Below are 21,300 nucleotides of genomic sequence, written 5' to 3' on the forward strand. Positions count from 1 at the left end.
GGATGCGGTTCTGGGAACATGTATACTATATATATGCCACTTGCAGCAAATCAGTTTGTACAGTACTCCTTCCGTGGTAGAAATTAACTCCACTGCTGCACCCTTCACGATTGAAATCGCCTTGCGATCCGGCAGGGACAGCAATTGAGCGCTAGAAAAAGTCTGATTATGAACAAAAAGTCCAATGTCACAGCCGCTAGATCTAGTAGCAAGTAAATCACAAATTTTCAGGTTTCCATTCATCAGGCTAGCTTCCGGCAAGCCATGGAGTTTTCAGCAATTTCATTTGAAACACAACAATGCAGAAATAGTGTAGCAACGAGCTGGTTTGTTCAGCTGTGATTTGAAGATTCAGCAAGCGGCGACAAGTGGCTTGCTTGCGTCCGGAGGACAGAGGCATGCAGAGGGGAGGGAATGGCCTACGGGGCCAGTGGATCGGAGGAGCAAGCGGCCATCCCGTCGTCGTCCAGCGCACGACGACCATGCCGAAATGAAATCTATCTACCGCGATTCTTCCCTGCGTTGGTTTGGTTGTGACGACTGGCCAGGGAGGGAGAGTGTGGAAGGGATGGATAAGTGCGGCCGCACGCTGACAGGATAAGGCCGGAAGATACCAACCAACAGCGACCCAATTTGCATTGCTTGGCTCCGCGCAGCCGCAGCCCGCAGCCCGGCGTCCAGGCCTCTCCCTCGATCATCAGCCTCAGCCCTCAGCTCCCTTCCCTTCCCTTTGATGATCTGGTCTGATCTGAGCAATCATCATGGTGGGCGATCGACGATGCCGATGCGCATCGCGACCCCGGATCTGGATGCCTCGCTGCGCCGCTCCCTCTCCTCTCCATCATACGATCGATCATATCGACATATATCCCTCTCTGCTCCGCAACTTGACGCCAACAAAGAAGAAAGCTACGCCTACGCCCCGCCGGGTTGGCTTGCCGGTCGGCTTCAATACGTCTTCGCCTGCACTGCCTCTCGCTTCGCTTCACCCATGGCCGAATCCAAATGTTTGTTTATTTTAGATGGTCGCTGAGATTTCCTCTCTTTTTTTTCTTCTATCGATTCATATGGAGTAAACAGGCTGCCAGGCCCAACTCTTCAATAGGGCCCAAGCAACTGTTGCCGAATCCTAACCAGTAAATAACAGGCTGACATACTTCGGGCCGCGTTAATGGGCCAGATTTGGATTTGCCTCATGTTCTCTGAGCTGAAAGCCTGCAGAAACCCTGCAGCCTGCATTCAGGTTTTGGCTTGTCTAATCCCGCTGCTACTGCTAGCATCAGCACGCATGTACAGTGGTACAAAGTGCCAGGCAGACACTGAGTCGAGACATGCACACCAGCCACAGTCGTGCGTACGTACGTGTACTCGCCAGACCAGATGGCCGGGGAAGCCAACAGCTAGCTAGATAGCGCTTCTTCTTCCGTCCTCTCCCATGCACACAACTTATCCCCTTGTCGCTTATTGCCTGCTCAATTCTGTCTCGACACCATGCACAGCGAGCGCTGCTAGCTGTTGTTCATGTCTACCTGCTGCAGTGTACGTACAGCTCCTCCGCCTCCAGGTAATTACTGTATTATATATTAATTCGATCGGTCAGTCATCGATTTCATTTCTCTCACATCGCACCAGCTGTTTTGCAGCATCACATCGTCGGGTGTAGACGAAGTTCAGGCATGAGCAGTGTTTGCACTAAAATTTAATAATTTTATGATCAATGAAGTATATGGAAAGAAGCTGATGATTCGGTATAAAGGAAGGACACGATCGGCAAGTAAACTTTATTAACAAGAGCTCTACAAAATAAAAATTAGAATCCATGTATTCTTAGTGTTTTTTAAAAAATATTTCTTGTTAGGCAAGTTTTGTTCTAGGTATTTCTTGTTTGGCAAGTTTTGTGTTAGCTTAGGGCCATGACAATTGTATCAACTGCATTAGCGCCGTTCAAGACTGCATTGTTTCGATATCTTGGATTGCTCTGGTTCGGTTGGTATAATCACCTTCCAGTTATCAATTCCTATCAAGTCTCATGAGTCTGCATCGTTCTACCTCTTGCTAGATCTGATAGAACCAAAGTTATCTTGATCTTATTTAGATCTATCGGCTTATATCTTTTGGATTTGTTGCTTAGCTGCTAGTAGAAGATTGATTTCTTTATTGTAAGCATCAGATTAGTCCTCGTTAGCCAATAGTTTCTTATCTTGTTCTTATTTGAGCATTTGCTGCATGTGTATCTTGTCGCAGTTAGATCCATTGGTTTGTAGCCTTTAGTTTATCGCTTTGCTGCCAACGCTGTCTCGGTTAGGTCCGATTCGATTGGTGGTAACGGTAGATTAATTGATATCGGCTTGGTGGTTTTTTTTGCGATAAGGTGGATGTTTAGTAATTGCTCCATCCTCATCGAATTGCTAGCCGATATGGCTTTTATCGAGGAACTAGTCGATAAGTTATTTTTACATCAGACTCATAGCCGATGTGTGCTATAATCATCGAGCCTAGATTTAATATTCTGTATCGTTATCGACCGATTGGTTCATTTTATTATTTATCTATCAGGACCTATATCAGATAAATAGCCAATCGTTTAAAATCCTATAGACATCATCTGATATCGTTTAAAATAGACTTTTTATCTGTCTATCTTATCAGTTGCAGAATCAAATTGACTGGCACGCTACAAACCTCAAAATTTAGGATATGTACGGGAGCTAAGCAGATCTTCTAAGCTAGAGTGTTAAGCTTGCGCGCGAGGATCATCGTCGGCGAGCCATTTTTTGGCACTTAGCTCTACTAGTTCATTATTAAGAAAAAATGATGTGCTCTACCAATAAGAATATAATATATACAGCAGGTAGAGAGGGTCCCAATGCAAAGTCACACTAAAAAAATTGACCAGGCTGTATCGGCTTAATTATCCACACTAGCTATAAGGATAGAAGGAGCCAAAAATATTATTATTATTAGAAGCACCTACGTACCTGATTTGGTTTCAGATTCGGTCATCACCGTGTGTGCAGTGCAGTGTACAATAAAAGCATGAAATGATCATCCGCGTGTCATACATCCCATCGATCGGCGAGAAACGTGCAGGAAATAAAGAAAAATAAATTAAGCAGCAGCAGTGTCTGAGGAATATGTTTGGTATATATTTGGACAAAGGAGAAAGGACACAGAGAAGAGATCATGCATATATTTCGAAGCAAGCAAGATTCCATACTAGAGCCGAGAGATCCTAGAGCTGCAGCCTGCCGGCATATTCAATCCTCATAAATGCAACCTGTCTGGGCTTTGCTTGCATCTTTTACCCTAACTGGCAAAGAGAAATAATTAAAGAGCCCCACTGCATGCCACATCTTTCTCTGCATGCACAAATTACATATACGCATATTAACCATGTTATTAGTATGATAATGAACAACATCGAATAATTACTCCAGTATTTAGGGATGTTTCGGTTCAAATACTAATGCCCTAGAGTGCTAAGGTTTAGCACTAGTCCATCCAGATAGGAATGCTAGCTGATAATGTCGGCTAAACTCGGCTAAACGTTTTTGCCGGAACTCAAAAACTTTAGCAAATATATAAGGGCTAATAAGTTTAGCATTTAACATTAGTCCATCCAAACAGATCCAATTTATGTTCAGAAGGCAAGGCACCTGGGTTGTATATATATACATCCACTCACCTGCCATTCCCTTTTCTTTTCCGAATAATATAGTGCAGCTAGCTAATAGGAAGCAGGATCCTTCATTTATACGTCTTCATGTACTGTTGACTCATCCTTTGTATGCTCATTTTTTCACCTTCATCTGAAATTGGTCTGATTCGCGCAAAACCCGTTCTGTTGTTCGGCGTACAGGCGTAGGGAAGGAAAAAAAAATTACTTTAGGCAGGTGGCACGACTGGCCTAAATAAACGTGTTCTGGAAGAGAGAGAGAGAGAGAGAGAGAGAGAGAGAGAGAGAGAGAGAGAGAGAGAGAGAGAGAGAGAGAGAGAGAGAGAGAGAGAGAGAGAGAGAGAATAGCAGATGATCATCAGTAGGCAGCAGCTAGCTAGCCCAACAAGAAAAGGGCCCGGGGGAATAAAAGACTGAAGATGCGAATTGGCAACATGCATGTGCTTAAGAATTTTATTTTAATTCGTGCAAAGTTCATGCAAAACCGATTCTCCACGTTTCATCGATCCCCACTATCTCGTTTCGTTTCCTTTCCTTTTCTCACCACTTGCACTTCGTTGTCATCCGACCCACCCACTGCAAATTAAGTTTGCACAACGAGGATCTTGCAAGTTGCAAAGGAATTGTGTGTTCTTCCGGTCCTGTCCTCCCAAATTTTCCCAAACAAGCAGTACTTCTCTCAAGGCTGCATATATACAGACGCAAAAAAATATATGCATGAGATTCGTTTTATAATCAAGCAGAAATGAAGCGAGCAGCTCTCGTCCCTTATATATTTATATGTGTGTGTGTGATTAGCAAAATGAATTTTCTCGATTTTCATCTAGTCAAGCAGAAATGAAGAACACGAATGAAGGGCGAAAAAGAACAGACCAAATTAATCATGCACCAAACGTTTAGTTTGCAAAGAAATAAGAAATAATCACTCTCTCCCTCTGCTGTCTAATCATCACATCTTTGATCGAACTAGTATATATCGACACTAAAATTAATACTCCTACTTACCTCACGAGGAAATTAAAGCATCATCATCATATCAAGCCCAGGATGGGAGACCAGCGAGAAGCGCACAGCTTCAATTCGTCGTCGTCCTTAACAGAGGGCCTGCTGGAAGCCTGGAACCCTACCGGCGGTGAGCAATGTCTAGTATCCTCCTCCAAATCTGAGCCGTTCTTGCATGCCTCGGGTTGGGTCGCAGGCTCGGCGATCGAGGAGATTTACGGCGGCGGCGCGGGTACCGAGGGCGTGCGTGCGGACGGAGGCGCAAGTGGAAAATTCCAAAGGGATTGCACTGATCCTGTCCTTGCGCGCAGCTGTGCGTGCCGGCGGCGGCGGCGGATGGTGAGATCAATGCGATCCCTTTGGAGTCCTCCACTAGCTTCCTGAATGAAGAAGAACCGAGGAAGAAGGAGCCTGCTGCTAGGCAGCCTGCTAGCTAATCACTGAGAGAGAATTATTTATACTGCTGATGCGGCTGGCTTCCTGATACATGATGCATGCAGCATGGTGTTGTGGTAGCTAGGGGTACGGTGGAGAAGAGGGGGCCGGGGTTTATAACGCCATGGATTTGATGGGAGGAGGTCGCAAGGTGCCAAGGCAACGACATGCAAGAGGTAGCGAGGTAGACGATGGGGACGGAGAGCTACAGGGCAGGGCAGGCAGGAGTTGGGCGATGGCTGTTGCTTTGCTCGCCGTAGCCGCTTGCAGCGGGCAGGTATAGGCAGGCAGCGCCCCTGTCACGCTTTGGACGTGAGATGGGCCTGGGGGACAGGGCGGGCCCGCCACGGAGATGCTGCGTGCATCCGACCGGGGAAGGAAATGACGAGGCTGTCCTCGCGTCCCCGATCCGAGCCAACAGAACCCCCCAAGTGAAGTGAGCGAGTGGCTCATGGTAGCCATGCCGAATTGGCCGTGCATCGAGTCTTCGCCCACAGCGAAATGCCTGTTGGTTAGTACTAGATGGATGCTTAGATTAGCTGCCTAATAGCTAGCTAGCTAGCTAGCTGCTAGGAGGAGTACTTGTTGCTAGTAGTAGTAATTGATGAGAAGCTAAAGCTAGCACATATAATTCTTTCATTTCAAGGAGGCTTCGAGCAGCATGCATGCATGTTTGTGTTTGTTTGTAGCGAGCAGATCGATAGCCAGCGCACAGTACGACATGTACACCGACGGCGAGCACACTTGCTTCTTGATGAGCAGTGAATCGATCAGCTGCAAGCACAAGTACCAGCAGGAGGAGAGCGAGCATGCCGGCGCACCGCACTGCACTGGCTACCTACCTACCTACATACCTACCTACCTACTCCAGAGTCCAGAGTCCAGAGGCCGGCGCGGCCACGGCCAGGCAGCCCATAATAATTTCTGGATCTCAACCTGAACCCTGAACCGGATGGATGGATGGATGGGCTGGACTGGAAGATACAGATACAGATACAGATAGATGGAGATGGGCATGCAAGTCGACGCGAATCGTCGTCGACTCTCTCGCTCTCTCTCAGTGGCATTGCATGCCCGCTCTCATCAGTAGTCAGCTCTCTTTGTGGTTGTGCACACATGCATGCATTGACTGCATGGGAACAGCTAGGTAGCGCTGCCAGCGGATGAGGCATGCACACATGGCCATGGATGAAGATGCAGCAGGGTGCAGGGACCAGACCACAACCAGGCACTGTACTGTACTGCCAGATCGAGGAGAGGCAGTTGCGCCATCGCCGTCCGATCCGCTCCAACTCCAACTCCAACTCCTTGCAGGCGCACGCGTGCATGCGCCCGGCCCCCATCTACATCCAACACACCCATGCGTGCAAGCAATGCAATCAATCACACTCTTATTGGATAATTACATATGCTTATTCTGATGATCCTCATCATTATTGTCCAAGTTGTCTTCCATATATAGATTCACACCACCACTCGATCACTGTATATTCTTCTGACGACGTACGACTTGCATTGGGCCAAGGGTTTCCAAAACCTCCATATACCCACCCACCTACACAAATTTAGTGCGAATTCATACACAACTTAAATTCGTACCATCTGAAGACCTTCCATTAACTTCCTACGATTCTAGTGTAGTAAACCTCTACATTCAGGGACGGCCGGGGGCGTATGGATAGGCAAGGTCTTGGGATGCGTGTGTGCATGCACCTCGGGGCCCACGTGGCACCACACGAAGCCCCCAAGACAATGGTCATGTGAAGTGTCTGAGAGGCCGACCCCACACGCAAGTAAAAAGCCCGCTTGCCCCACAGCAACAGAAACGGGCCCACATGCTGTGAGCGATGCGTCCTCCTGCCTCCCCTCTTGTGGCTCACGCAGGTCCACTCTCCTCCAGTGCTTCGCGCCATCATGCTGTCCTCCTCCTCTACTCCTCTTCACTTCACCCTCTTTTACCACTGCTCTAAACATTAACAGAGGGTACGTAAGTTGCTGTCATTTAGAAAAATAATAAAAAAAAGCATGCAGTAAACCAAGGTGCATGATCAGCTCGATGGAGAAGCATTAAGAAATATTTATGTATTCACAAGATTTGATTTGCGTTCTGAACTTCTTTCCAGAGTGAGGAAGAAATAACCAAAAACATCAGACTCCTGGGTGCTCTTAGCTAGCTTCTGTTAGAATTCTCCCAAAGGAAGATGCTTCAGCAACAAGAAGAAGACGGTGAGGGGAGAGTGAGAAAAAAGAGGAAGCAACATGTCCAGGGAAACTCAAGATTTGTGCAGCTTCTCGTGAGATATGTATGGTAGATACACAGCAGCCTAATGATTCGTGTATTGTATCATGATGATGCTCGAATCTATTGCCTTTCTCTTTCTTTATCATGTAAATTGCAATGATCTGAGGATATGAGTGTGCCACAGAAGAAAAGGTCCTTTCCATTTAATTGGCTTTTGAGTGTCCTCACTTCTCAAACTACTTCTTGGTTATAAAGATTAAAGAGTGTGAAACCCCTCCGCAATTAGCAAGAAAACAACCTTACGCGGGTCCTCCAAAAATAATAATAATAAAAAAGGTCATAGGACTTTGCGAAATTTTAAGAGATGATTAAAGTATGAATCTGAATTAGCTATAAGCTTAGCTTTTATAGACGAGCATTCATATCTATCTGCATAATAGTATAATTGACATGAAAAACTCTTGCAGACCTGAAAGTGAAGCAACAGAGTGTAGACAGCTCATATGATTTCGACAGATCACTTACCTTAAGAAAGACAGGATCGAGGCAATCAAATCCAAAACTTCTAGAACTCTATTCCAGAAATTTTCTTCTCGCCTTTCCCGTTTGCCAACTTTCCATCCCAAGATAGTACCTCCTTTCAATACCCGCGTTGCTACCAAAAGATGAGGCAAACTTTCGATGTCCTTCCTTTTTTCTTATGCTTTGAACCGAGTAAGAGAAAACAAGCTTACCGTGCTAGAAAGTTGCCATAGCATAGACCAGCAAAACAATGACATGATTCTACTTTTGAAAGGACAAGTTCACTGATGGAAATGCTCCACTTTATCACCAATTATATCACCATGTGAGACCAGGGGAAATGCAAAGTTCTTGGAAGTCGGTACCACTTTGTGCAGAGCGCACTTGTTGCGAAATAGATCCTCATAGGGGTGCGCAGAAACAGCAGTTAGTCAAGGCAGATAGATATTGCTACCTGTCAATGAAAAGCAACTTTCAACCATTTCTCCAAGTGATGGCACAAGTGAAAAGCTGAAGGGAGAGTAAAGGGCCAAGATAAGATAATAATTTACTCGCATCGTAACTTGAAGTAATTATTGACTCTGGTCGTAATTAAGACATAAGTTTTTTCAAGATGTGAAACATCAGTGTGTTTTGTGTTGACTCCCTTTTGACGATCTCCATTCTTCAGCAGAGCATGTATTCATTGTGAGTTCAATTGGAACTTTCTTTTAGGGGAAAAAAAGATCTGCCTGAAGCTGACAAAACCATGAGAACAGACACCGATCCACGCATAGTAAAATGGAGTAGAACATTTCTTTTTCTGAGAGAACAATATTTCACCGTGGGAAAAGTGGACTGGCTACTGAACTCTCCAACTACTGCAAAGACAGCTAGGCAAATGTTGAGAGCTGCGTGCAAGAACTTTGGTGATACAAGGTCGCTGTTTAACAGCGTCACGTTGCTTTCCCAGCTTCAAGAATGTACAAAGAAATGGAGACAGGCATGCGTGGTGGCATTTGGACATGTAAAAGGACACTGAGGACGATTGAATTGTCGGGCATTCGATGAAGGGTAACAGGTCGATCCAGGAACAGATTCCTGCATTTTCATGTGTGCGTTTAAGAGCCCAGCAGTCTGTTGTTCTGGGGTGGAGATGGTGAATAGCTGATGCCGAACTAGCTACAGAGCTAGCTGGTAGCTCTTCAGGCATCCAAGAAAGCACTTCGATTATGAAACTGTTACGGGTGGCTTTACAAGCGCAAAAGGTGAAGATGCGGTAAAGCTGACCTCCACATGGTTTAGTGGCATATATCAGCAGTGGTCAGCATTCTGTCATGTGCCACTGAATAAAACCTAAGCAAGCAGGAGTAGCGCGTCAGTGCATCCAATGTGGAGCATTCAGGAATTAAAAGGATAAGGAGTAAGAGCCCATAGAAGTAGCATTAATGGGTCTTTTACGGTACCTTCAGCCCTTGAAGAACCGAGGCTGGTAAACCAGGTGAGCTGAATTGTGAATTCTGATGACGAGGAAGATGAGAACAAAAGGCGATTCCGGTCGAGATCATCCAGCTCCCCGGATGCTGTGCAATATATCCTCCAGAAAAGGATGTTGCTGGCCACTTGAAAGACAGTCGATTAGATTTATTTGGCATCTCCACGGCGAGGAAGCAGCGGTGTGGAGCTTGGATGATGACGGGCTGATGCCCACGGCACGGACACTGTGCTGGCATAGTGGTGGACATGAAGCCCGGCACGCCAACCAGAAAGATACAGTCATGTCAGATAACACGAAATTAATTGGTCCTAAAGCATTGAGATGCTCGGATCCGAGTGGCCATCCCACTGTAGAGGCACAGCTGCACGGACAAGGTGAGAAGAGGTTAAAGCTGTTGACGACGGGATGAAATACCAACGGGGAGTGGCAGCGCAATTATGGGATGGAATGGAATTCACCAGAACAGCACGGGCAGGCTGGCAGGGCCACCGAAGACATGGTGGGTGATTGGCACTGCCACCGGCCGGCGTTTCGTCGAACACTTGGCGTGCGTGTCCGCGGCGTGCAATAGCATGCCGCACCGGGCAGCTTGGCGCGGGCGTGTCGAGGGATCCATAGTGCGGCTTGCGGCCGGGCTTCTTCTCTGCAGCAGCAACAGCAGCCGTGGTAGACCCATGGGCAAGCGCCATTGTTTGTCGTGGTGGTAGACCCCCTGCGCGGCTGCAACTGGCAAGAGAGGGGATGATGATCTCTGCTGATGGAGCAAGCCTGCAACCGCAAGCGGCGGACGAGTGGAAGTGGGCTGCGAGTTTCGCGACTTGACGTTCTTTTGGGCTTCCATTGCTGGGCTCATGTAAGTGGGCCTTAGGTGTGGCGTTAGCGTTGCCAGTAGTGGAGTGGGCTTTCTCATCATCTGTTACGTTCTCATAATTTTTTTTTTGGACAACTTGCTGCTCCCAGAGCCCCGCCGGTTCACTGAAGAAGATCATTCTCTTTTGCTTCGCTTTACTTCTGTTAGCTTCTGTCAGAATCTCAGTGCTTTCTAAGAAAGCAGGGCCAATGCTGTCTTTGGTCTAAAATTCTCTCCATTTCCCCTACATTTGAGAAGGTTTATTTTACTCAACTTTTTTGGCCAAAAAAAAAACACAAAGTGTATAAAGTTTAGAAGGATTTAGTAGCTTATGTTTAGCGAGAAAGAGTGAAGAATGCATGGCTTCCATGTTCGATAATGCGATGCTGATGATCTGACGAGAAGGATTTGATGGTCTGCAGAGCAGCCGGCACAGGTAGTAGTAGTACTAGGAGAGAAGAGGAAGCAAGGCGCGGGGAGGGGTACAAAGGGAGGCGGCGTCGGTCGCATGGAATCCCGGACGTGCGCGTCAGTAATGGCAAGTCCACAAACACGCGTCGTGTCCGCGTGCCTAGGTCAACGGGACGTCGTCCTTCAACTAAATAAAATCTGGGCGTGTTGGCAGAGTCGAGAGAGAGAGAGAGAGAGAGAGAGAGAGAGAGAGAGAGAGAGAGACCTCAATTAATTCAGGGTCGGCGGAGGAGGTGAGGTGACAGCCCCCACGTTTCCTTCCTTTCCCTCCTCTTGTTCTTCTTCTCGACCCTGCTCTGCAGCTTCTGTGGATCGTCGACTCAATTCATTTCCTGTGGTTGTAATGGAGCACCGTACTGTTCCTGCTGCACAGGCTGCATGCATGTAGCTAGCTAGCTTGCTAGGTACGTACACCGCTGCAACTAGCTGTATGCTTGGCCGCGCTGATACGATCGAGCATGTATGATGGAGCTGATGGGGGCATGATTGATTGGAGTGAGCAGCCGGCCGGCCTTCTCTTTTGCAGTTGTTTAGCCGGGCAGCATTCCGTCGTGTGCAACCACCAGGAGAAGAACTGAACAAGGAGAAGGATACAATACGAACAAAGCGGCAGATGCGAGAGATGCAGCATGATTATTTGTTCGTGTCCAGCTTGGATTGTGCTCCCGTGAGGAGGTTAGCAGGGGTGGGCCGCCAGCTCGCATTCAGGAGCAAAGCAAATCCGTACGAAATCACCGACCCCCTGCTGGCTCCTGCCGCCGCCCGAGCGAGCTGGCAATGGCATGTTGGCATCCGTTAGCCGGCCGACGGAGACGATCGAATCGGCCACGGCCAGTTCAATTCAGACAAGCACACATCAGAGTATCAGGATCAGCTGCTGCGTCGTGCAGGCATGACTCTATCTCCCGTCACTTTCCCGGCCCTCTTACTCTACCGGACACCACCACTAGTAGCTGTAACAAGTACTGCTAGTTTAAGCGCGCCTGCGTGTGAACTGTGAAGCCGTGAGGCCTTGCTTTTTCAGGGCCTGCAAGTGCGTTCTTGGCCTGATCTGATGATGAGTCGATCGCGTGTTAGGCCGGCAGGACTTGGATTGTTTGCTGTTGTTTCTAGACGACCAGTCATTTTTCACACATGTGAATGCTGTGGATTCTGTTTGGTACCTGGGTTCGATCGCCTTTTGTAGGCGGGTGATGACGCTTCACATTCAGCGGCAACGGTCCACGGAAGGGGTGGGTGATTTTCCTCGCCGCAGCCGTAGGTCCGGTCCGCTTTTGACGGGCACGGATCTCTTTTCCATTGTTTTGTTTTATCCGATCCTTTCCTCAGCGAGCGACCAGGTCAGTGACCTTTCTCGCAGCATCACTTTCAGCATGCCAGGCAGCAATGCAATGCAACTACTCCTCGCGCTGGTCATCGATGAAAAACTGACGCCAAAAGCAGCTTAGCTTAGCACTTTGGTTGAAGCTATTGCCGTGTGCGCGCACCAGCCATGCCATCCTACTAGTGCCGTGTGCGTCATGCTGGCATCGTCTCGGGCACCAGCACCAGGACGACCAAATGGCTAGCCTCGAAGGTTCAGCTGCTGCATACAGTATGTACGTACTGCGGAAAGGTCATGGCAACATCGCAGTCCTGCTGGCTGCAAACACACTGGAGCCGTTTGATTCGAAACACGGTCAAACAGGAGCACCGTAGAGTATGCAAAGCCGCGACGCCGGCCGTTCGCCGGAGCGCAGGCGTGCGTCGCTGATTTCCACGCAGATTTTTCTTTTTTCTATCGGAACCTTGGTCTGGTCCCCGCAGCCTTTTGAGGTGGAGCCACGCCTCTGAATTCTGGAGGAAAAAGGAAGGAGAGAAAGCTGAAAGCGTCAAATCTGGGATCAATTTGGGTGGAAGCGCAAGCGCACGAGCTCAAATCAAATTTCAGACCTGCTCTCGTTCGAATGATTTGATCACCCCGCACAGCTCCCGAGTACAGACAGGCATGTCGGTATGATAATAGATAAATTAATAAACCACCCGGCGAAATAAAGCAGCGGCAGGAGTATTAATTAGTATGTATATGGCCAGGAAATAATAATAGGACTCCTCCTCCTGCCCTCCAGGTCTCCTCCTACTCGAACCAGCAGCAGTTGCAGCGCCCTCCTCCCCCCCTCTCCTCCTTCACAGCACACAGGGGAGGAGGAGGAGACGAGAGATCCCATCCAATCCACTCCGGTCGCCGTCTCCCTCCTCCGCGCTACGCTACGCTGCGCTTCGCTTTGCTCCGCGCAGGTGACCCGCTTGCTGCTTCCACTTCGATTCGGTGCTCAGATCCGAGCGCGCTTTGAATTCCGCTCTGACCTCCCAGCCTGCTGCTCTCTTTGCTCACGTGCAGGTTGCCTTCCGGCTTTTTTCTCCTCCCCCTTTCTTCCTTCTCCGTCTCCGGGTTCGGCTGGATCGGAATGGGCGCCTGCGTGTCCAAGGTCACCGTCTGCTGCTGCCGCACGCCGCGCAACGGGATAACCAACGAGAACACTGATGCTGGTGGGGTGATGCTTCCGCCTCCCATGTCTGCTTGGCTCTTGCTATTTTTGGCGGCTGGTTTTCCCTCTCTCTCTCTCTCTCCACAGATATTCATACTTTTTTGGCGTTTACTATATCTGTTTTCTTGTTATCTATTTCCCACCCGAGAGTATGATTTTTGGGTGTTTGGATTCGCGTATGGTTGCCGCATCCGCATTTGGAAGGTTGTTAGATTGAGTAGAGTGCTTGTTGATTTGTTCCGCCCATTCCAGTTCGATTGCTGATATCTGCAGTTACGTGTTCACACTACCCCCCCCCCCCCCCCCCCCCCTTGAGGAACTGTTTCGGATTTCGGCGCTCCTTGATACCTAGTGATTAGGGCTGGAAATGGGTTTCTGTTAGGCCTGCGGATTACCTTTTCCATGCAATTCGGACTAATTTGAGCGGAACACCTCTCCTCTTCTTTTCATAATAGTGACGGAGGAGCAGGGGGAGGCATACGAGCTGCCGATGTTCCAGGAGTTCACCTTCGAGCAGTTGCGCCTCGCTACGTCAGGGTTCGCGGTCGAGAACATCGTGTCTGAGCACGGCGAGAAGGCGCCCAATGTGGTGTACAAGGGGAAGCTCGATGCCCAGCGCCGCATCGCCGTCAAGCGCTTCAACCGCTCCGCCTGGCCTGACCCACGCCAGTTCCTGGTATACCCCGCTGCCTTCACTTTTGCCCTTTCTAATTATGTGCATTTGGTGGGTGAAACACCTGGTTGGTCATTGTGGGAATGATAGATTCTTTGCAAACCTTTTGATTCACATACCTAAGCCTTCGACTTTGAGTGCCTCTTATCATGGAGGACTGAGGTTGTTGATTTGTACCTGTTCCATAGATGATATGCGTGCTTGTTATTTACTTAATTTCGCTTTTGGATGGATTATGATGACTTGCAAATGGAATGTGGCACCTACCAACTGTTTGCCTAACATTTTTCTTTTCTTTTGTTTGATTATTAGATTCCGTTCCTAAATAAGTGTTTAGCCGTGTGAGGCAGCAATCATACCAGCTGGTATCAGCCCCATCATTTTGTCCATCCCTAACATTGCCTTTGGCCCCTTCCTTTCCAGATTGAACTGGTTAATGTGAGCTTACACGTATATCTAGAAATAGAATGCATGTTGTCATCTCAATAATGATATTTCTGTAGTCAGTCAGCATTTTTATCCATCTGGATGGCGCCGCTTTAATAGTGGCCATCAACTTTTGTCAACATTTTTTGTATTTTCCATTTGATTCTATCAGGTCTACTTCTGCTAGTGCCTTTTGTGCCTTTCAAATCGCCATACTCACCCCACAAGATATTTTCTCACTTATGGTTCTGTTAGTCCATTCTAAATTTGGTTTGTGTCACATGTAATAGTGTAATACACAGAGGAAAGCATCCTCTTCATTGATGTGTAATTTCAGAATCTATTTTCTTTACCACTAATTACAGACTTTCTAAGATGTGCCGAAACTGACCTTTGGGGAAATAAATATTTATCCTTCAGGAAGAAGCTAAATCAGTTGGCCAGATCCGGAGCAAAAGATTGGCAAATTTGCTTGGTTGTTGCTGTGAAGGTGATGAGAGATTGCTTGTTGCAGAGTACATGCCCAATGACACGCTAGCCAAACATCTTTTCCATTGTGAGTCATTTCAAAACGCTGATGTTTTAATTATTTTTAGCATTAGAAACAATCACCATTCTCCCAAATCCATGGCTAAGTACTACAAGGTTGATGCATTATTCTGTGCATTTAACAGGGGAATCGCAAGCAATGAAATGGCCCATGAGATTAAGGGTTGTTCTCTATCTTGCTGAGGCTTTAGAATATTGCACCAGCAAGGGTCGTGCTCTCTACCATGATCTCAATGCCTACAGAGTTCTGTTTGATGACGTGAGTATAATGTGATTTACGTTTTCAGCATGGTCAGCGGTGTTTTCTGTAACCTAGTTATGTTGTTTACACGCTGCAGGACTGTAATCCTAGACTTTCCTGTTTTGGCCTCATGAAGAACAGTCGGGATGGAAAAAGTTACAGTACCAATTTAGCATTTACACCTCCAGAATACATGAGGACTGGTAAAAGAAAATCTCTTATTTTCTAATGACCTATACCTAGTTCTGTTAAATAGCCATTTGATGTGAGTTCAATAGTTAATGCTGAGTTTCTGAGAAACTATTAATAACATTGTCATGTACTGTGAGATATCGAGATCAATTTTTTTTTCTTTTTTTGTGGAACAAAGAAAGTTTTGATGTAGTAGAAGCGTAGCTACCTTTGTGAAGTTAATCTGGCTCTGCCATTCGATGGAGCATCCCAATACAGTGCAAGTTTATTTTATGTTATAATTCAGAACCATTTTATTGCAGTCCTACAGTTTGGGCATAACATTCCGCACACTGATGGTTTGATTTGCGAAGCAAGGCCTACTTGATACAAATGATGATGAGAATTTCAACTGGCCATCATGCATGCGAATTCATATTTTTGATCGTGTGTCCTTTGTGATGGCCTTATGTTTAGCTTAAAAATTATACATAGCTTGAGCTGGTTGGAAGCTACAGACCATTTATTTTTGCGTTCTTTGTACAAGAAGATCAAATTATCTTTGTTTAACTTTGTATAAACCTCGAATCATTAACATCCCACTCACATTTGTCCTTTTGTTTTACTTGCAGGACGAATCACTCCTGAAAGTGTTATATACAGCTTTGGGACCATGCTATTGGATGTTCTTAGTGGGAAGCATATTCCTCCTAGCCATGTAATAACGTTAAGCTTTAATTATTTGAGAAATGTTCTTGTTTTCAATTGCTTTTAAGCGCTCTTTTTACACTTACTGGTATGGAAACATGTGCTATCAATTTAGTGTGAATATGACTAGCTAGCTCATAGTCCATAGAAAGGCTTATTTAGCAAGAAATATACCCTTTCTTTGTCTATATGTTTCAGTCTACATCTATATGAAGCAATTTGAGGTGATATAGTATCAGATTATAGGCCCTAATTCACATCAACCTGCATGGAAGCATTGGTGTTATCTAGACAATAAGAAGGCCAATCTAGTGATTTGGTTATCATCTTGACTATTTTGAATTGTGAGGAAGAGTCGTCTGATGATGATTGACATACCTGTCTAAGAACCAAGTATAACAAGTCAACAGTATCTGTTATCATCTTTACAAGACTAATGACTCTGGGGCAAATATGTGCAGGCTCTTGACCTGATTCGAGATCGGAACTTTAATATGCTTACAGACTCGTGTTTGGAGGGTCAATTTTCGAATGAGGAAGGAACAGAACTGGTGCGATTAGCTTCAAGGTGCCTTCACTATGAACCCCGTGAGCGACCTAACGTAAGATCACTTGTGCAATCATTGGCTCCTCTTCAGAAGGATGTTGAGGTGAATACTTTCCCTTTCTATTTGTACCATGCTTGAATTATAGTGTCTACTATCCAATATCCATGACTATGCTGAGAAAATTATGCAATGGGTAGGCCATTTCAGTCATTGTCTTCCGACAGTTGATTTATATCAGCACACATTATGCATAACATTTTAGTATGTTCCTAAGTTTACCTGATAAAATAATTGGATTGGGCAAGGGCAATTATCAGTCTTTTTGTTTAATTTAGAACATTTTAGCCCTTGTCACGAGATAATGTTTTCCAATCATGTTGAACTAGTATATAATATTTAAATCTTTTGCAGACTCCGTCTTACGAACTGATGGACATTCCACGCGGCGGTGCATCATCTATCCAATCATTACCTCTTTCCCCTCTTGCCGAAGCCTGTTCCAGAAAGGATCTGACAGCAATACATGAAATTCTAGAAAAGACAGGCTACAAGGATGACGAGGGGACAGCAAATGAGGTTCATTTCATTTTTTTTATTTTTCTTTAGAGATTAATAAAATTGCTTGTCCATTCTTTAACAAAACATTATTAGATGCACTGGTATAATCTGTTGCACAAGAAAACATAGATAATATTTACCAGTTAATCATTTTGATGCGCAGCAGTCTCCTAGAGCAATATTAGTATTAATCATAATGCAATGTTCATCTGCAGATAATCTGAATAGTTACACAACTAATATTTTTATCCTGCAAAATATCATGGTGTTCATTTGATATAGTTGCAGCATGTAAAAGCCCTTCATATGCTACATAATTGTCAATTACGCAGATTACACTGACTCTTTTTTTGGGTCTTCATCATGTAGTTTGAAATTTGAGCTTTGGTACCCTATTTGTTTCACCAAACTGTTCATATTACTTTGCTGTTATGTGATCCTCTTCATGCCCTATCTGCCGCAGCTCTCATTTCAAATGTGGACGAATCAAATGCAAGATACTCTGAACTCAAAGAAGAAGGGTGACAATGCTTTTCGACAGAAGGATTTTACTACAGCCATTGATTGTTATTCCCAGGTTGCTTTCTCTTCCTTTGTTCTGCTTGTTTATATGGATGTAACAGAGATATTGGAGTTGATTGATTGAACGTGATTAGAATCATATATAGGTTGAACATCTTCCAATTTGCCTCCTAATATTTGGAAGCACTATCGTAAAGAAGAATTCTGGGTTGCATAGCCTAAAACTTTTGCTGTTCCATATTTTAACTATGGCAATAGAATGGGAATGTTCATTGGAGTTACCTCATGGCTGTTGTTGACTTCATCTTTTTTGCTGATTCTTTAACATGCAGTTCATTGAAGTTGGCACAATGGTTTCACCAACCATTTATGCTCGGCGCTGCCTGTCATATTTGATGAATGACATGCCACAGGAAGCATTGAGTGATGCAATGCAGGCTCTAGTAATATCCCCAACGTGGCCAACAGCATTCTATCTTCAGGCAGCAGCACTACTAGCACAAGGCATGGAGAATGAAGCTCAAGAAGCACTAAAAGATGGTTGTAACCTAGAGCAAAGTAGCAGCAGTGGGCATTGAGTGCGAACAGATTTGCAGTCACAAAATGCACATAATTTCAGGTACATACTCTCTACAAATCTTAATGTTTTACTAGGTGCCTAAATGATTAAACTCTTTTTTTGGATTTAACCCTGCTTAAATACCATGGAAATATCCTGGTTATCTAAAGGGCATGACCAGAGTTTCAATTTGCTAAATGTTGTCAGAAATATGCTGCTGTCAGAACCTAGTAGTCTTCAGGAAGTTCCATAAGCATGATCATCACTATGTTTTTCTCATTATTTTGGTTGTGGTGCAGGTGCTTGTTTGAACAGAGAGTATTATTGGATATGGAAGCAGGTGTTGGTGATTTGTCGATTCGGCTAGGGGTTGGTTAACCTTGTTCAGATTTTGTGCGTGTGGAACGTCGTCCCTCCCATATCTTTATGTAGGATGATGTATATATGGAAGAAAGCGACAACAGAGAGGCCCTGAAAGAGATGGCAAAGACATCCAAAGGTGAATAAGTACCGCAGACAGGAAATTAATGGAGAAAGGAAAACTTTTTCTTGGTTCGTCCAGCTGGAAAAGGAAACCGAAGGGAAACGTCAAAAAGGGGGTTGCTGATGTACATTTCCATCGTGATGGTAGTGGGTGTGTAAACCTGTACAGCGAGCGTTGTTTTTTTTTTTCTGCCCGTCTTTGTTTCATATGTGTTAGCTCCCATTGGTATATTTGTGGTGAAGATGGTGGAATTCTTTTCAGAGGCGAAAAATAGCAGTGTTCGATGGGCTGTTCCATTTCTTAGGCTATGTTTGGTTACTGCACGATTTATTACAAGTTCCGTCACGTGGATGTTTGGATGCTAATCAGGAGTATTAAATATAGATTAATGATAAAATAAATTTCATAACTCTAGGCTTTTTTCGAGATGAATCTATTAAGCCTAATTAGTCCATAATTAGCCCATGTGAAGCTGCATGTGCTAATCATGGATTAAGTAGGCTTAATAGATTCATCTCGCAAATAAGCTCTAGGCTTATGTACTTAGTTTTATAATTAGCTTATATTTAATATTTATAATTGGTATCGAAATATTCGATTTGATAGAACTTATTATAAGCCCCTGGAGTCCAAACAGCTCTTTAATCTTCGACGCATTCATCCCTTGCGGGCTTGCTCCAGTTAATTTCTAGTAGTACCCCGGGTATTCATGCGCCGTTGCCCTTGGCCCTTGGTCGCTCATGCAACCGGCGCACGGTTGCCAAGCGAGATGGCAAAAGGCCATCGCCGGCATGGGCAGGCGTGCGCCGATCGCGTCCAAGCGGCGGTCGACGGCCGTGCGGCGCGCAGGCGCAGTTGGTGCTCAAGACGTGAGAGAGCAACAAATCGAGCGGAGTGCCGGAGCCTGATGGTCCAGAGACAGTCAGACAGAGCCACAGGGCAAGGTAGCGGCGATCCGGTGATGGTCGAGCAAGCCAGGCGCTAGTCAGGTACTAGTACTCAGGGTGTCGTGAACTGTACCAAATGCTTGCAGCTAAAGAGGACCTGGAAATGATACCTATGACATTACTTGGCCGTTTCATCCTAGCTCGCTCCATCTGCTTGGCGCTTGCATAGCAGTTGGTAACCACTCTCCTAAACCACGCCACCACACCCTCCCGCTCCCAACCTCTTCACGAACCGATCAACTTCACAATGCCCAGACAGACCATACTCCAACAGCTCCTGTATATCTATATCTATATCTATACTAGGAGTAGTTCTCTAGCTAGCTCTATAAATATAATCTTCTCTAGCTAGTTCTCTCCATGCACTCAAACGCAATTAAGCAAGCTAGCCGAGCACCCATCATCATCTCACGAAAAGCCCGTACTGCCCAGCAACTTCAACGCGCACGGCAGCAACGACCATGAGCACCAGCGAGGCCGCCCCCGCCCCCGCCCCCGCCGCGACCGTCATCCCCATCGACGACGTCGCCCGCCACCACGGCAAGGTCCCGGCGCCTCCTCCCGCGGCATCGTCAGCCGCCCCGCCTGCAGCGGCCCCCGCGGCTGCTGCGACGACGGCGGCGCCTCGCAAGACGGGGCTCCCGTTCTTCCGGCGCGCCGACCGCGGCAGCCGGTGCGTGGCGCTCATCGACTTCGTGCTGAGGATCGCGGCCTTCGGGCCCACCCTGGCCGCCGCCATCGCCACGGCCACCTCCGACGAGACGCTCTCCGTCTTCACCCAGTTCTTCCAGTTCCGCGCCCGCTTCGACGACTTCCCGGCGCTCCTGTCAGTAGCTTGCATATTGATAGCGTCCATGCCCCAGCATCAATAATTAATAATTGCGCGTGCCTGCTGCAGGTTCTTCATGGTGGCCAACGCGATCGCGGCGGGGTACCTGGTGCTGTCCCTCCCCTTCTCCGCCGCCGTCGTCCTGCGCCCTCAGGCCATCGGCCTGCGCCACCTCCTGCTCGTCTGCGACTTGGTGGCTAACTCTCTCTCTCTCTCTGTCTGTCTTTAATATCTTGCACTCGATCACACAAACCCACTCGCGGCACTAGAACAACACCGATTATGGTCGGGATAATGGTAATACTAGTACTGAATTGCTCGGGTGACGCATTGTTGCTGCAGATAATGGTGGGGATGCTGACGGCCGCGGCTGCTGCTGCTGCGGCCATCGTGGACCTGGCGCACTCGGGGAACGTTCGCGCCAACTGGGTGCCCATCTGCATGCAGTTCCACGGCTTCTGCCAGCGCACCAGCGGCAGCGTCGTCGCCTCCTTCCTCGCCGTCCTCGTCTTCGTATTCCTCGTCATCTTGGCCGCCTTCGCCATCAGGAGACGCTGAACTGAATGCTCTGCTCTACCCATTTCGTGACTACGTGTGTGCTTTGCTAGCTGCCTTGAATCGTGTAATTTCGGTTGTGTTATGATGAGATGTTCTGTGCAATCGTGCGTGAGCACTGGCTAGTGGAGTGGATTGTTGGTGTATGAGTTTAAAATCTATTGCCTGCAAATGCAAGCCGATCGACGTGGTGTTCATTGAAGTGGAACATAGCTTAAAGCCTTAAAATGCATTGTTCGACGCGTGGTCATATGAACAGCAAGGGCGTCATGGAAATGGCTGGAAGTACAGTACAATTCCAAAAAAGAAAGGAAAAAAAGGAACAGA

At 46.6% G+C, this 21,300-nt stretch overlaps 2 protein-coding genes and 1 long non-coding RNA gene across 4 annotated transcripts; 2 read left to right on the forward strand and 1 right to left on the reverse strand.

Moving 5' to 3' along the window:
* Window positions 1-1,435: 1,435 nt before the first annotated feature.
* On the reverse strand, window positions 1,436-5,352 carry LOC112901408. The gene is made up of 3 exons (XR_003230275.1): window positions 4,682-5,352; window positions 2,979-4,361; window positions 1,436-1,571 (listed from the first exon to the last, which is right to left on the reverse strand). It is a non-coding gene; the product is annotated as an uncharacterized LOC112901408 (long non-coding RNA).
* A 7,412-nt stretch (window positions 5,353-12,764) lies between these two features.
* Window positions 12,765-19,007, forward strand: LOC112899870 (probable serine/threonine-protein kinase BSK3). 2 transcript variants are annotated; one of them, XM_025968515.1, is made up of 12 exons: window positions 12,765-12,952; window positions 13,056-13,261; window positions 13,659-13,879; window positions 14,723-14,858; window positions 14,977-15,110; window positions 15,190-15,295; window positions 15,896-15,981; window positions 16,433-16,621; window positions 16,931-17,095; window positions 17,541-17,654; window positions 17,932-18,218; window positions 18,458-19,007. In XM_025968515.1, the coding sequence occupies exons 2-11, from the start codon at window positions 13,123-13,125 to the stop codon at window positions 18,175-18,177; spliced, it is 1,536 nt and encodes a 511-aa protein (XP_025824300.1). In that variant the 5' UTR covers window positions 12,765-12,952; window positions 13,056-13,122; the 3' UTR covers window positions 18,178-18,218; window positions 18,458-19,007. The 2 variants fall into 2 exon arrangements, with proteins under 2 accessions (XP_025824300.1, XP_025824299.1); XM_025968514.1 differs by having other exon boundaries at window positions 12,769-12,952; window positions 13,056-13,204.
* Window positions 19,008-19,926: 919 nt separating this feature from the next.
* On the forward strand, window positions 19,927-21,170 carry LOC112901248 (casparian strip membrane protein 1-like). Its single transcript, XM_025970119.1, has 3 exons — window positions 19,927-20,415; window positions 20,488-20,611; window positions 20,761-21,170. The coding sequence occupies exons 1-3, from the start codon at window positions 20,051-20,053 to the stop codon at window positions 20,974-20,976; spliced, it is 705 nt and encodes a 234-aa protein (XP_025825904.1). The 5' UTR covers window positions 19,927-20,050; the 3' UTR covers window positions 20,977-21,170.
* Window positions 21,171-21,300: the final 130 nt, after the last annotated feature.

The sequence above is a fragment of the Panicum hallii genome, chromosome 7 (assembly GCF_002211085.1).
Source record: "Panicum hallii strain FIL2 chromosome 7, PHallii_v3.1, whole genome shotgun sequence".
Taxonomy (NCBI): domain Eukaryota; kingdom Viridiplantae; phylum Streptophyta; class Magnoliopsida; order Poales; family Poaceae; genus Panicum; species Panicum hallii.